The sequence below is a fragment of the Dromiciops gliroides genome, chromosome 6 (assembly GCF_019393635.1).
Source record: "Dromiciops gliroides isolate mDroGli1 chromosome 6, mDroGli1.pri, whole genome shotgun sequence".
Classification (NCBI taxonomy): domain Eukaryota; kingdom Metazoa; phylum Chordata; class Mammalia; order Microbiotheria; family Microbiotheriidae; genus Dromiciops; species Dromiciops gliroides.
In genome coordinates, this window is record NC_057866.1 from 37,788,377 (window position 1) to 37,805,185 (window position 16,809).

Genomic DNA, 16,809 nt, shown 5'->3' on the forward strand with positions numbered 1-16,809 from the left:
TTGCCTCTCCTGATGCAGCAGTTAGTAGCTATTCTGAACCTTCTAGTCCTAAGGAGTTGTCCGGAAGTACTCAGAGTTTCAGTGTCTGCCTGTTGTCCCCCAGCTTGGGGCAGGGACAGTAACTGAGGCTGGCTCTTCCTGACTCTAGGGCCAGCCTTTTCTCTACTCTGCTGTGCTGCCTTTAGGCCTGAATTTGCCAGCACCTGGAACTATCCCAGTGTGGACAAGGTCACCTCAGGAGCCCCCTCCTGCTCTCCCTGGAGGTCTGCAGGGGAGGGCCAGCTGGATCACCACCTGCTGGCTAGGTGTTGAGAAGATCCCTGTCCAGGTACAGGCTGGACTCAAGATTCTTCATCCAAGAGCACCATAACTTACAGACTTGACAAAAGAGAAGCGCAAAAAACCTCCCAAGACAAAACAAGGAGAATTCATTCTAGCTTCTTAGGGAAATGGGAGCCAGAGGCAGAGTCACAGATTGTGATAAAGCTTGGTGCTTTAAACCTGCCTGGAGATCGGCTGGGCTCCAGAAGAGATGCACCAGCAGAATGAACAAAGTCAAGGGCTATCTCTGGCAAGGCCTACAGGGCCCTGCCACCTTGGTGGGAACACCACAGTTTGGGGGTGATCCTTGGCTCTGCAGCTCCACAAACTCGGGTTTATCAGCTCAGGAATAATGACCTGCTAACCAAGTTAACAAGAGCCTGGTTCATAAACCAGGATGATTTACTTACAACAGGAGAGCTACCTGACATTTATTTCTTGTTGTCTGCACAGGACAGCCCATCCTGGTGGACTGAGGTGTTGAGAATGACAGATTCAGGGCAGAGAGGGACCTCCAAGATCCATCTGGTCCACCTCCCTCATGCTGCAGAGGAGACAAGGGAGTCACTCAAGGTTGCACAGATAATGGACCAAAAGTTGGGTTGCTGAGCACAAAACTAGAATCAGCACATGCTGCAAGCCACTCCCACCAACAGAACAAGCTGTCTGAGGTTTCTAAAGGGCTTTCTGTGCAGTGATGCTCGAGGTGTGGGTGGGGGCAGGTATCCTCATCTCCGTTCTACAAATGGGGAAACTGAGGCTCAGAGACCAAAGTCATATGGTTAGTTAAGTGTGAGAAGTGGGATTAGAACCCAGGCCTCTCACTTCCAAATCCAACCTTCTTTTCATCTGTTATATTGTGCTGCCTGTGATAAACTGCTCTTCTCCATTCTTGGGAGGGCTCTGCTTAATGAATCAGTGCTGGGAAAATGGTGAGATTCTGGTTTTCAAAATCCCTTATCAGTCACTAAAAACTCCTGTACTTACAACACTGTCTCATGCTCCATGTTCTGAGATTACAGTTTATCTTTCATGAGTTACTTTTTAAATTGGAGGCTTTCTGAGATATTTGGGGGGAAGCAGGAATAAGCATTTATATCAAATAACACCTACTATGAGCCAGGCCTCGTGCTAAGCACTTTAACAAATATCATCCCATCTGACCCTCACAATGACCCTGGGAGGTAGGTACTATTATTATTCCATTTTTCAGCTAAAGAGACTGAGGCAAACAGAGGTTCAGTGACTTGCATGGGGTCCCACAGGTAATAGTTGTCTGAGGCTGGATTGGAACTCGGGTCTTCCTGACAAGGGGCTGGCCCTCTCTTCCCTGTGCCTCCAGCTGACTCAGACCCCTCAACCTCAGCTTTATGACTTCGACAATCCATACCCTCAGGCTGGATCCTTCTGGGAAGGTTCCAGAAGATGGCTCATCACATTTGTTTTTCATCTTTGTAATCCCTGACTCAGAAGGTACTCATACTTCCTGACCTCTGGGGATCTGTAAATCCTCTGTTCACTTGGAACAGAGAAAGGATACTGGGCAACTGAGGAAGCCAGAAAAAGCCTTTTAGGGACTGGGTAAGATACAGCTACAAGGGCCAAGGGAACCGAGGTAGGGGACCAGACCCGGAGCCTCGGGCCTTGAGCCGCCTCTGATCATGGGGAGACCTTGGGGCAGCCTCTTCCTCTCTCTAGTCCTCAGTTTCCTCAGCTGTGAAATGGGGGCACTGACCTGCAAATTCTCTTCCATCTCAACCACCTTTTTGTGAGCTGCATGGACTAGCTCCCAGAGTGGTCTGAGACACAGCAGTCCTAGACAAACACGTGGTGCCACCCAGCAAAGAAAGGGGAACAGTCATGAATCGATTTTCACTGAATCGCAGAATATCAGAGTTGAAAGGGAATTCTGCAGTGTGCAGCACATGCCTGCAGCCCAGAGAGAATCTCCCTTATACTAGACATGCTGAGACCCAACCTTTGCTCAAGCACTGCCACTTGGGGGGAATGTCTGCTGCTTCCAGAGGCAGCCCCCCCACTTCTGAAAAGCTGTCATTTGGGGGGGCAGGGCAATAGGGCTAAGTGACTTGCCCAAGATCACACAGCTAGTACATCTCAAGTGTCTGAGGTCAGATTTGAACTCAGGTCCTCCTTAATCCAGGGCCAGTGCTTTATCCACTACACCACCTAGCTGCCCCCAAAGCTCTCATTTTTAGGGAGGTTTTCCTGAGACCAAGTGCCAACCTGTCTCCCTGTAACTTCATCCTCCTAGTTCTGCCCTCTGGGGGCAAGCAGGACCAAGCTGGTCCCTTTTCAAACATGGCGCTCTATCAAAAGCATCATGCAGAACTGCCACGGTCCCCACCAGTGATCTCCGGTCCCTTCCATTGATCCTCATCTGTAGACTCTCGCACTCAGGGCAGCCAGGATAGAAAAGGAGGGGATGTACCCTGACCTGCCTTCCTAACCACATGCCCTGGAGATGAGCACCCAGGAAGAGCATCAGAGCAACCAATCCTTGCTTCCAAAAAGTCCCGTGCTAACTCTTGAGGATACAAAGACAAAACAAAAACAGTCCCTGCCCTCTAGGGGCTTACATTTTCCTGGGGATGATGAATGGCCCATGGCATCATCTGAAGCTGGTCTCCAGTGAGCATCAGTGCATAATAATGGACGGTGAATGAGTATTAATGAATGAGTGAAATCCTTCATTAATTCAAAGATGAACTACATGACAGGAGGGCCCTCTTCTATTCACTAAAGAGATGCTTGGAGAAAGAGTGAAATAATGACCTGGGAAGTGTTCTGAACAATTCACAAGAGCATCACAAGAGCTGGAAATGTATGTGCTTATTCCAACTCTCTACCAACTGCACTTTAAAAAGATATCATACTTCTGACATTCCTAAACTGTGAGAGTCCTTCCAAAAAAGAAACCCACCAAACCCCAACATCTCAGTTTGGGGCATATTTGCCAATTTTTTTTTTTAATAGCCTGCCAGGTTGGGGAAGCTTCTAGGGTGGCGTGTAGAAAGCACCCTTTGATGCAGCCTCAGAGACTATACTCAGCACTTAACTGTGGGAGACTCATCCAAGGAAGTCCTTTCAAACTCATGGGAACCCAGCCCTCAGGCACCAGGTTAGGATGCGGCAAATTCACAGACATGTACAAACCAACCTAAGCTTTCACCTGCTCAATCCTGGAGGGAAACAAAAACGTCAGGCCTCCAGATCTCCTTTTTAGGTCAATGAGAAGGGCACATTTTACAAGCCACGGAGTCGGAGTCGTTTTCTCATCTGTAGGATGGGGAGAATCATACTCGTGCTACTTACCTGAGGGGCTGTGGTGAGGATCAAGGGAGATGATCCACATAAAGCAAACAGGAGGCAGAGAGGCAGCACCAAGTGGCAGAAGCAGCCCTGAATTCAAACCCTCCCCCCCCCTTTGAAACCTCTTAGTTATATAACCACGGGCAAGTCTCGGTTTGTCTGTCCACAAAATGGCAACAATACTACCAGTAGGAGTTGCATTGAAAGGCTGTTGTTGGGATTGAACAATAATGTATTTAAAGTTCTATATAAATGTCGATCGTCCTCTCCTCTGAGGACAGGTAGGGCACGGTGGGTACAAACTGCTACACAGGCTGCCAGATAGAGTCGCTTTGTTGATTTTGTTATATTTTTTGTTTATCAAAGGGGAGAGTTCAATGGAGAAGAATGAAAGGGCATATGATTGATGTAAAAAATCCCCATAGACACTAGATAACTAAAATACAAGTTAGATTATGATTAAGCACACTGGGAAGCGATGAGGTATAATGGAAAGAGTTCTGTCTTTGGTGTCAAAGGACCTGGATTCAAATCCAACTTTAATTCTTAGTAGCATGACCTTGGGCAAGTCATCTAACTATATACTTGGAACCTCAGTGTCCTCATCTTTAGCATGAAAGGGTTGATGGCCTCTGAGATCCTTTGCAGCTCTAAATCTATGACCCTATGCTTGCTAAGGAATACCAATATGGGGGAGAAATCAGAGACAAGCATATAAATGTTAGCTACTCTCGTTATTATTGTCCAGTTCTACCAGGACATCCAGAGAAGCTGTGCTGCCCAAAGGAAGGCCAATTGGATGATTCTAAAATATTCATTTCCTATGTTAAGTGAAACCTCACAAGATTCACACTGATGGGGCAATGAGCCAAGTCCTGCTGTACAAGGACAAGCCGCTTTTCTTCAATGTTAATTGCCGGCCACAGCTGCACCCTTAAATCACATGCTGCTTAATGCATGCCCTCAGTCACTACGAGTGCCCCTCTGCCGCTGGTGCCTAAGACCACATGCTCCATAGGAAAGGGGGCTTGGTGCTTACACTGAGGCCTTGGCAGTCTCTGTGGGCTGGGAGTGCTCTGCCGGATCCTCTTCCGGACGGATTCATCAGCCCCATCTACACCATCCGGCAGGGTTTGCTTGGAGTCACCTGGGTGAGGTTTGTCATCTGGGTGCTCGGACATCCTCAACAGTTTATCCGATTTCCTGGGAAAGGGGAAAGGGGAAAAGAACCGCAGCAACAACAAGTGCAACAAAGGAGTCACTATTTTGTTTCTGGCACCTGAGGACAGTCCCTTCCCCGCAGAACTTGGATTTTCTCCTCGATAAAATGAGGAGGAAGGACAAGATGATGATGATCTGCAGGTGCTACATGAGCTTCTTAAACTGTGGGTCATGAGCGTAACTGAATGTGGGGTATGAGAAAAAAATCTGGCAACACTAAAAGGTTCTGTAGGCCTACTTTATGTGCCTATATACCTGGGGTCACATAAAAATTTCTCAGGCAAAAAGGGCTTATGCATGGGAAAAGTTCAAGAAACCCAGCTCTAAACTCCTGGGCATCACCACCTTTTTTTTTTTTTTTTGGTGTTTTTGTTGGTGTGTGTGTGTGTGTGTGTGTGTGTGTGTGTGTGTGTGTAGGAATGAGGGTTAAGTGACTTGCCCAGGGTCACACAGCTAGTGTCAAGTGTCTGAGGCCAAATTTGAACTCAGGTCCTCCTGAATCCAGGACTGGTGCTTTATCCACTGTGCCACCTAGCTGCCCCCTTGCATCACCACTTCTAAAAGGGCGCCATGGTTGGGAGACACCGAGCCACCCTCAAAGAATAAGAACAAGTCACAGGACCTGAGTTCAGATTCTGGTGCTTCCAATTACTGCACATGGAACCTTGGGCAAGTCATTAAACAGCCTTAGTGAATGGAAGAATGAATTTGGGTCTTGGTTTGGAAAACAGGCCATTCCCCTGCTCGTTCCCTGCTGGTTTAAGTAGACTTATGATCACCCTGGGTCAGGTCCTTCCTTGTCCCTTCTCACCTAGACTACCTGCAGTCTCTCTTCCAACCATACCATTGTTGTTGTTGTTTGTCCTTCATTCTTGAAGAATACCATGACATTGGGATATGTCATGACTTGCAGTGAATTGGATTTAAGTGAGGGAAGGCTGTGCAAGGTCACCAGCCTCTCTCCTCCAGAGCCATCTGAGTCCAGTGGCAAGACAGACATCAGGGCAATTTGAGATGGCCCTGGATGTTTAAGTCAATTGGGGCTAAATGACTTGCAATTAGTGAGTGTCTGAGGTGAGATTTGAATTCAAATCCTCTTGACTCCAGAGCCAGTGCTCTATTCACTGTGCCACCTGGCTGCCCTCCAACCATATACCTTACAAGCTATGACCCTACAGCCTGGCTCTAATAAGGTCAGCCCTCTACTCCAAGACCTGCTTGTGGCAATCTACTATGGATCAAATCAAGCCTCTCTTCTTTGGATCTGGCATTCAAGGCCCTCCATCATCTGGCTCCAACTTTTATCATCCCTGCTGATACTTACAAAACATTTCAGGGTTTACAAAGTGCTTTCCATATACAGGGTGTCCCCAAAAGTTACAGAGCAGTTTGAAGTTTAAGTAAACATAATAGTAATAATAATAGTATCCCTTCCCAGGGTTGTTGTGAAGATCAAAAGAATTAATACAGGGAGTCCCACAAGCCAGCACTAAGCCTTCTGGGACACCCTCTATAATTCATTTGATCCTCACAACAACCCTGGAAGGTAAGAGCTATTCTTCTCCCCATTTTGCAGATGAGGAAATTGAGGCAGACTGAGGTTGACTTATCCAGGATTGCACATAGAAGAAGTGTCTGAGGCTGGATTTGAATTCAGGTCTTTTTACATGTAACTTGGGGGGAAATTCTAAATAAATACAAAATAGAAGGAAAAATAAGAACTCAGGTCTTCCTGACTCCAAGCCCCTAGGCCACCTGGCTGTCCTTGTCCATGCCCCTGCCTCCTATGATGATGTCTTCACCTATTCTACATTCCAGCCCAGCTGGACTGTCCCCATTTCTCTCACCCTGTCTCCTCTTCCTGTCTTGGTGCCTTTGATCACCATTACTCGTACCTGGAATTCCTTCCCATTTATCTCTATCTCTTCTGCAAAGCGAGGGTGCTGGACTCTGGAATGCCACAACTCCAAGTTAACAGGTGGAGATGAATGGGATCCAATGAGAGGATACCTATAAAGGGCTCAGTACATGGCCCAGTGCAGTCGGCTCTTAATACTACTTCCCTGCCTTCCTACTGAAGTCATTCTCTAATTTAAGACCTAATCCGGATGGCTCCTCCATGAAGTCAATCAACAAGCATTTTAAAGCCCCTACTATGTGCCAGCCACTGTGCTAAGGGATGGAGATAAAAAGAAAGGCAAAGAACCAAGTCCTTTCACTCAAGGAGCTCCCAGTCTGAAGGGGAGACGACACGGACAGCAGGATAAGTGGAGCAGGGCTCCCGGAGGGAAAGCCTAAATTGGGGAGGACTGGGGAAGGCAGCTTCTTATGTAAGAAGGTGGGGCTTTAGTGGGAAGCCAGGAGGTGGATAGGGGGAGGGAGAGAGTTGCAGGTAACAGGTATATCTAGGGGGCCGTGTCACTGGGTCATAGAGAACAAGGAGGGGAGTAAGGTGTAAGGAGACAGGACAGGTGGGAAGGGTTTAAGCTGTGAGGGGGTTTAAAAGCTAAATGGAGGGTCTGAAAGCCCTTTATTAGAGATAATAAGAAGCTGGTTATCGAATAGGGCTGAGACATGATTGGACCATGCTTGAGGAAAATCACTTTGGCGGCTAAATGGGGGCTGGATTGAAATGGGGAGAGACCTGAGCCACCAATGGGGCCAAGCATGAGAGAGATGGCTCCCCAGGGGGTGGCAGGGTCAGAGGAGACAAGGGGTGTGTGGGAGATGTCATGAAGGTAGAAATGACAGAACCTTGGCTGCGGATGGGCGAGAGTTGGGGGAGAGAGTGAGAAGATGAGGGCACCTAGAATTTGAGCTGAGGTGACCGGAAGGATGGTGGGATCCTTGACATTGGGGAAGTCAGAAAAGGGAGGGTTTGGGGGACAGATAATGAGTTCCGTTTTGGCCATGTGGAGTTTGGGATGTCTGTGGGACATCCAGCTAGAGATGAGACGCTGGAAATTGGAAAAGAGACTGGGCCTCGGCCAGTGGATCTGAGAGTTATCAGCAGAGATGACAAGAACCCCAGGGAGCTGATGAGCCTACCATATGAAATGGAACAGGGCAACATCAGGGCTGTGAAGCCTCTCCAAAGTCCAAGTCCTGCCCCAGCTGAAAACAGTCTCTGCCCTCATTCCTTGGAGCAGGCCACCTCCACTGTCTCCTTGGCCCTCACCTCACTCTTGTTTAGCCTACTGACTTGGGTGCTTAATCCAGTCCCCATATGTGACGCCTTCCAAGCACTGGATAAATGTTTACTGAAGTACAGCAAACAACTTGAGAACCATATTCCTAGGAAAGCTTTGCAAGAAATAGCTGGGATAAATGCTTATATGTTCAAAGAAAAGGGAAACAAAAAGAGAAATCCGTGAAGGAAGCTAGCAAGGTGCTCTGCCACCTTCTACCTGTATCACTTCATCTGAGCCTCAGTTTCCTCAACTGTAAAATGAGGGGGTTGGTCTAGATGACCCGTGGGTGCCTTGCAAGGCTTCATCTCTGATCTTAAGTGAGGCAGAGGAAAAACAGCCAACTAATGACCACCATCCACACACTGGCTACAGCTATGTAAAAATGTTAACCTCACAATGAAATCCAAAGAGGAAATTCTACAGAATGAAGAGATGTTGGAAGGGGACACAGAGACAAGAAGGACGTCACTGCCATTATTTTGTTAAGATCCATAATTTTCAAAGAAGCAAACTGCATATAATTTGGAGCTCATGGCTATATGGGTGATTGTTTTGTTTTTGTGGGTGGTTTTTATTAATAATGCAAACGAAAACACCACATTCAAAATGAATCCCAGTCTCTCCTCCAGGCCAGTGGGCAACACTTCCGACCAGAGTGAAGTGGTCAACTGTGGCCCACAGTGGGGTGGCTGGGGCTTGGGGACCTAATTAAAGCAGGTCAAACACTGCACACTTCAGCTTGGATGGAGGCTGTCACAGGGACTTCCAATGGATTGTGAGAGTTTTTGAGAAGTTTGGTTTTCCCCAGATCTCTGGCTGCTCTTCTGATGCTAATGACCACAACTGAGAGGGAGGAGACAACAGGACGCCTTGGGTTTTTTTTTTTCAATGGGGATGTCCAGTGCTGAAAATAATTAGCACCTGGACCATCTTAAGTTATGGAATAACAAAGATCGACTCCATAAACACTAATTAGACTGCATCCCCCACCCCCAACCCCAGCTGGAAGGTGTTCAAAGCAGGGCCCAGCAGCCTGGGGGAACGCTCCTCAGCAGCCTGTGCCCAGCAGGGCAGAGAGAAGGAGCCCGTATTACCTTCATCTGAGACCTGAGGAGGAACCCCGGGCAGGGCTGTGGAGGGGCTGGCAATGGGAGTGGAATTTTCCAGGCCTCACAGAAGAGCTTAGTGACTGCATCTTTCCCCTTTCTCTGGGAGGGGAAAAAGGTACTGAAACTCTCTGGTGCTTCCTCCTTCCCCCAGGGCCCTGACTCTAAATGGGATCTGAAATGCCCTCACTTTTGTTGTTGTTTTTTGGTCAGGGTTCCATCACCACAGGGATCCTTAACCTTTTCTGTGCCCTGGAGCCCTCAGGCAACATCACCATGTGCTGGGGAAGCCTGTGGACCCCTTCTTCCAATGTTCTTAAACACATAAAACAAAATACACAAGATTACAGAAGAAGCCAATTATGTTGAGAGTCACTGAAGTAATAAGAGCAGTTCTCAGACCCCAGGCTAAGAAGCCCGGCGGCGTTACCAGTAGGTTTTATGCAACAAAACAAAAACACATGATTTGAGACACCCAGAGGCCAGACTAAGGGGCCACTTGGACATATGGAGATCAAGTGACTTAGCCAGGGTCAGACTGTTAGTGTGTGAGCTGGGATTTAAACCCAGGCCCTACTGATTCCAAATCCCGAGCACTCTGCCCACTGTCAACAGGCCCAGGGGACCCCTTAACACCACAACTCTGCACATCAAGAAGCAGAGCCAAGAGCTAGGCTTCTTTTCCCATCTATCATCTCTGCTTCAAGGACTTGTGATTTGACCAGTCGAACCTCCATAGAGACAGCACAATCAGTTAATCAACAAACACTTATTAAGCCATTACTATGTGCCAAACACTGTGCAAAAAGCCAGGGATACTAAGAAAAAGCAAAAAAAAAAAGTCTTTGTCTTCAGGGAGTTTACATTCTAATGGGGAGACAATGTGTATATAAATGAGTATCCAAGACACACAGAGAGTAGATGGAAGATCATCCTCAAGGGGAAGGCACTCAACAGCCGCTCTATTCACCTTATACTTACTAGAATAGTAACTAGAAAGCATTTTCTATATCTACATGTATTTATGTATATACTGTATTTTATTTATATACAATATTGTATGCATTCATTATATATGCTATTACATAAATATACCATTGTGGGTATAATGTGTACAATATACACTATTGCATATATATGTGCATACAATAATATAATATATATGTGTGCATGTATATATGTAACCATAGATAGATAGATAGATCTCGATGGGTCTAGTCATTTCATTGGTACAGGGAATTCTCGAATGAAAGAACTCCCTCTTCCAATTCAAATCTACATCTTAGAGACTGAAAGAATAAGTTTCTCGTCCAGGCCCATTAAATCAGTATGTTTCAGAGGTGGGCCTCAGACCCAGATCTTTCTATTTCTGTGGCCCTGCCTCTCATATATTTATTTTTTTTGTTTGTTTGTTTGTTTTTTAGTGAGGCAATTGGGGTTAAGTGACTTGCCCAGGGTCACACAGCTAGTAAGTGTTAAGTGTCTGAGGCCGGATTTGAACTCAGGTACTCCTGACTCCAGGGCCGGTGCTCTATCCACTGCACCATCTAGCTGCCCCCTCTCATATATTTATAAAACCCCACATTGGTGGGCAGTCAGGAAACGGGCACTTGTATACATTGTTGGTAGACTGGCATAAACATTTTGGAAGGCAATATGCAATCAGAGTTTTGATGTTGACCCAATGGATTCTGTTGTTAGGACTTTATTATAAAAACATGAGGGGAAAAGGACCTATTTGTATAAAAATACTCACAGCTACTGTCTCTCAATACATACATACATAGATAATCGAGAAAACCTATACATGTAACAACTTGAAAATCACTAGATAAATTAGGAGAAGAGTAAGATGTTTTGGGTAGAAGGCCATTTTTGAGGTTAGGAAGACCTGCTTTCAATTTTTGTCTTTAACAAATATCTACTATGTGCTCATAGGTAAAACTGTGCAAGCTTGGACAAGTTTTTTGGACAAATTTCTGAGCCTTTGTTTTCTCATCTGTCAAATGAGGAGGCTGGACTACTAAACTCTCTTCTAGTCTTAAACATTCGATCCTAAGGATGCTTAACTACAAAGTATCCCAAGCAACTCTACAACACCGTAAGTCATTTTGTATCTGTGAAGATAGTTTATATCAATGAAATCCTAGGTCTGGATCCATACCCCTCTGTTCCCAAGATATTAATGTAACAGAATATTGTGGTGCTGTAAAAATGACAAATACCAAACAAACAAGGAATGATAGAAAGACCTACAAAGAAAAAGTGAAAACTAAAAGCGGCAGACCCAGAACTGCACATATATTACAACTGGATGAAGAAAAAAAAAGGAATAAGATAAAGCCAGAAGGAGCAGAATCTCTAACAGACATATAAACAAGACACTGGACAAACTTTTTTGTCTATTTGTTAATTTACTTTGTTCTACCTTGTTAAATTTAATTTGTTATTTCATATAGCAGATTGTATTTGCTGAGTCATTAGTTTATAATTTTTTTTTAATTTAGAGATAAGTTGTGACCCTAAAGTTCACCATAACCCTACCCCTCATCCATCTGGGGTGGCCCGCATCCCAGGGAGAGAGCCACGGCCCCCACCCCACCCCCTCCCAGAGGCTGCACTGCTGGACAGCGCTGTTCCTTCCATCAGGCCCTATCATCTGACCATCACGGTCCCCTGAGACCCTTCAGACCTTATTTATTACTTTCCCAGTTTCTATGCTCTAAGTCCCCATCCTCCCCATCCCTCCCCACTTCACAGTCAAGAAACCTCCCGACCTCTGGGCTAGCCATCCACCCACTCCATTGTTCTACCCATAGTACTTTTCCTGGCTTCTCCATCAGCCCTGGAGGTGAATTGTCTCTTACGTGCAGACTCCGCCCGTTAGAGTGTGAGCTCCAGGACAGCTGGGGCGCTTCCTATTTGTATCCCCAGCCCTCTGCCACAGTGCTTGGAACTCAGTAAGTGCTTAATAAATGCTCTCATTCATTCATACACTATGGCCAACCTGATGATGGATGAGCTTTTAATGTCATACTCGATAAATCAATTCGGGTCCAAGTTCAAGCCCCATCTCTTTTCAGAGCCTCACCCATCGGTACTCCTAAAGCTCTGATTGGATCCAGTCATTGGCATTTATATAATCTGCATCGAATGCACACTTATCCTCTTTATTTTCCCAACTAGCCTGTAGGTTCCTGACCACACAGTTTTTGAAATGGAGACACTCAATGAGTATTTTCAGATTCGTTTAAGTGGAAGAGACCTCGGGAGCCGGGGCACTACATCTCAAGTCAATGCCCTGGAAAAAGTCGCAGGAACCCCAGTGGGGGCACTGAAAACCCTGGAAAAGAACGAAAGGGCACCACGGTGCGCAGCATCAGGAAGAGCTGAGTTCAAATCCGAGCTCATATACTTCGTAGCGGGGGGACCCTGGGCAAGTCACTTCGCCTCTGCCTGCCTCAATTTCCCTCTCTGTAAAATGGGGATCATGATGGCAGCTGCCTCGCAGGGTGGCGGTGGGGATAAAATGAGCTGATAAAGCGCTAGGCACAGTGGCCTGCATACAGTAGGCGCTCCATGCATGTTCACTCCAGCCCCCGGCGGATGCTGGGATGACTTCGCCCTTTGTCCTTGCATCGCCAGCACCCGGGCTCTTCCCCCCGAGCTAGGCCCCCCTGGGCGCTCCCGCTCCCGTCCTGCAGCGCACAGCCTATGCAATGCCCGGGCGGCTCCTCGCTCCCAAGGATGCTCTTTGGAGGCCGCGAGCCCCGCCTCGGACCGGCCGGCGGCCGCGGCCTCCCCGCCCCCATCCCCCACCCCAGGTCCGCTTAGCTTACCGCGAGTCGCACCGGGGCCCAGAGGCTCGGGAGCACACACCACCGTGACTCAGGCAGACGCTGGAGCGGGAGCAGGGGCGGCAGCGGGCAGGGGGCGGGCCCAGAGCAGCCGAACCCCGCGCGCCTCTCGCTGGGAAGCAGCCCAGCGGTCCTCAGCGGGCTGGGGGCGGGGAGCGCGGGAGAGCGACACCGTCGGCAGCGGCTCACAGGGAGCCGCCATCTTATTGTACGGAAGCGCGAGGGGCGCGCACGCGCAGAAGCCTGGAGCCGCTAGCTCCGCCCAGCCCCGCTCCGCCCAGCCCCGTGCTCCACCCCGCGGCTCGCGGACAAAGGCCACCTCAGCCCGCAGGCCGCCACGCTGCCATTCCCCTTCGTTTAAATCACAGTTATTAACGGAAACGAAAACTTTGACCACAAATACTTCGAACTTCACTTAGCATCGCTTACATCTTGATGACATCAGCGCCGTTGGAGAGGGGGGAGGGGTAGAGGTTGGAGGCTGCCCCAGCCCTAGGTCAGCGGGCCTTCTTGCCCCCGGGCTCCTCTTTATCCCTTTGGGCACAGAACTCCGAATCCCGCTTTAGCGCTCCGCCTTCCAGCGCAGCCGCAGCTTTCGGGTGCTAGCCTCCGTGGGCCCTTCATTCTAAGTCCCCTCCTCTCCCAACCCCACTCAGTGCTCCCCCTTCACCTAGCCTATCTGGGTGCCCCTCTTTCCCAGCCCCTTATTCTGGGCCCCCTCCTCTCCTGGCCCTTCATTCCTGGTCCACTCCTCCCCCAGCCCTCATTCACCTACCGTATCTGGGTGCCCTTTCTCCCCTTCATTCTGTGCCCCTTCCTCCCCTAGTCCCCATTCAGCGCCCCCTTCACCAGCCCCGTCGGGGTGCCCCTTCTCCCCCATCCCTCCATTCTGATCTTCCCTAGGTAGGGGAGGAAGTGTAGAGAAGAGGAAGAACCAGAGGTAGCTGACCTTCATGGGACCGCAGAATTTGGTGCCGGAAAACACCGGATAGAGACCGACACCCACATTTTATAGTTGAGAAAAGTCAAACTAAACCGCCAGTCCTGGCCACACCAGAAATAAACGGCAAAGGAAGCATTTGAACCCCGTCCACAGCCTCCCCCGAATCTGCTTCTCTCTTGCTACCCTCCCCCCAGTCTCTTTTAAAACCCCACAGTATATGGGGCAGCTAGGTGGCGCAGTGGATAGAGCAGCGGCCCTGGAATCAGGAGTACCTGAGTTCAAATCCGACCTCGGACACTTAACACTTACTAGCTGTGTGACCCTGGGCAAGTCACTTAACCCCAATTGCCTCACTAAAAAAAAACCCAAAACAAAAAAAACCCCCACAGTATCCCCAAGTAAGTTTCACTTAGGCTTAACAGGTATTGGGAGGGGGCCCCAGCCGAGAGATGGGGTGGGGGCGCTGTGGATCACGGCTGACAATGACCTCAGGCACCAATGACATTCTCTTGCCATTTTAGCCAGTTCCTTCCTCGTACCTCTTCCTAACCAAGGTCGTTCAGACTACAGGAATCTAAGCATCTCCTCCCCATCTCCTCCTCCGCCTGCGCCCCAGAAACCAACGGCCATGTTGCTAATTACATTCTTCCTCCCAAAAGGAAGGCTGTAAGGAAGGGTTGCCGAAGGTTGTGGTCCAGTCCTTTGCAGTCAAGTCCGCCTCTTGGTGACTCCATTCAGGGATTTCTGGGCAGAGATGCTGCAGTGGTGGCGGTAGCCACACAAACTTCCCTAAAGACAAGGTATTGTTTGGTTACTTGTCTTCTGAACAATTCTTTTTTTTTTAATTCTTTTTTAATTCTTTTTTTAATCATAAAAGTATTTTATTATTTTCCAGTTACATGTAAAGATAGTTTTAAACATTTGTTTTCCTAAGATTTTAGTTCCAAATTTCCCCCCTCCTCTCCAAGACAGAAAGCAATCTGATATAGGTTATATATGTACAATCATGTTAAACATATTTCTGCATTAGTCATGTTGTGAAAGAAGAATCAGAACAAAAGGGGAAAACCTCCAAAAAGAAAAAAAAATAGAAACATCATGGTTCCATCTGTATTCAGAACCCACAGTTCTTTTTTCTATAGGTGGAGAACATTTTCCATCATGAGTTCTTTGAAACTGTCTTGGATCATTGCACTGCTGAGAAGAGCTAAGTCTATCATGGTCTATCTCAGTGTTGCTGTTACTGTGCAAAGTGTTCTCTTGGTTCTGCTCACTTCACTCAGCATCAGTCCAGGTTTCTCTGAAATCCACCTGCTCATTGTTTCTTACAGCACAATAGAATTCTATTACATTCATATACCACAATTTGTTCAGCCATTCCCCAATTGATGGGCATTCCCTTGATTTCCAATTCTGTGTCATGAACAATCCTTCAATAACACACACGGTAGGTCTAGCCTCCCCCTCCACAGGGTTTTATAAGGATCTGTAAATGATTTTCCTCTTTTGCTAAGTCATCTCTGCCTCCTTTTACCTTCCTACCTTCTTGTCTCACACCTCCATTTCCCCCAATTTCTTAGGACCTGGAGCATCTGAGGATTAGCTGGTTCTTGGTTATGGTTGAAGGCAGTTGTTACCACTGTGTTAAATTTACAGTGTATGTGTGTGTGTGTGTGGGGGGAACTTCCTAACTGTACATATTCATGTACAATCATTTCTGCTTTTTAAACCCTGAAGTTGCAATGGACAAGTTCATGATGTCTTTTTTAAAGGGGCATTAATGGACCTTGGTGGATTTTAATATAAAGTATAAGCCTCATATCCCTAAGGACTAGACAGAATAGGATTATCATTATGCCATATCAGGGAGGCAACATGGTATATAGTGAAAAAGAATGACAATTGGGACCAACCCAGGTTTGAATTTGGACTTTGAATTTGGACTAACTGTATTATAGTTGATGGCACTAGGCTGTTCCCAGGTCTATAAAAGGAGGCTAATTCTACCTTTAGCATAATCAAGATCAAATGGGCTATTTAAAGTGTGTGATGCAACATGACTTATGTGGAAATATGTTTAACATGATTGTAACATATAACCTATATCGGACTGTGTGACCTTGGGCAAGTCACTTAACCCTCATTGCCCTGCAAAAAACCAAAACAACAACAAAAAAAAACTATATCAGATTGCTTGCTGCCTTCGGGAAGGAGGAGGGAAAGGAGGGGGGAAAGGAGGGAGGAAAAAAAATTTGGAACTTGAAATCTTACAAAAATGAATGTTTGAGGGGCAGCTAGGTGGTGCAGTGGATAGAGCACTGACCCTGGAGTCAGGAGGACCCGAGTTCAAATCCAACCTCAGACACTTAACACTTACTAGCTGTGTGACCCTGGCCAAGTCACTTAACCCCAATTGCCTCACTAAAAACAAAAAACAAAAACAAAAAAAAATGAATGCTGAGGGGCAGCTAAGTGGCACAGTGGATAGAGTGCCAGTCCTGGAGTCAGGAGGGCTTGAGTTTGGATGTGACCTCAGACACTTGACACTTATTAGCTGTGTGACCCTGGGCAAGTCACTTAACTCTAATTGCCTCACACCCTCCCCCCAAAAAAAATATTGAAAACTATCTTTACATGTAATTTTTTAAAAATACTATTAAAAAGTAATGTGATGTGTCATAACTAGAGAGGAAGAAAATGATGTTGTCGTGGTATAGCTTTTATCTTTTCCCTTTCTTAATTTCAGTTCCTTTTCCCTTTTTATTTCATAGGGAAAAAAGCCTCAATTTAAATTAGCTTTTTAAGTTATTTTAAAATGATTTGTCACTTTCAATTTCTAA

At 47.1% G+C, this 16,809-nt stretch overlaps 1 protein-coding gene across 3 annotated transcripts in view; it reads right to left on the reverse strand.

Annotated features, from left to right (window-relative positions):
- TCP11L1 (t-complex 11 like 1) overlaps positions 1-13,544 on the reverse strand; it is a 36,972-nt gene extending 23,428 nt beyond the window's left edge. The window contains exons 1-2 of one of the 3 annotated variants that reach the window (XM_043971691.1): positions 13,456-13,544; positions 4,691-4,854 (exon numbers count right to left, since the gene is read on the reverse strand). In XM_043971691.1, the coding sequence (XP_043827626.1) occupies positions 4,691-4,854; positions 13,456-13,457 (166 nt within the window). In that variant the 5' untranslated portion in view covers positions 13,458-13,544. Of the gene's footprint in view, positions 1-4,690; positions 4,855-13,008; positions 13,210-13,455 lie in introns of those variants that run through there. The other 2 variants (XM_043971692.1, XM_043971694.1) reach the window with 2 other exon arrangements.
- Between the last annotated feature and the right edge of the window lie 3,265 nt (positions 13,545-16,809).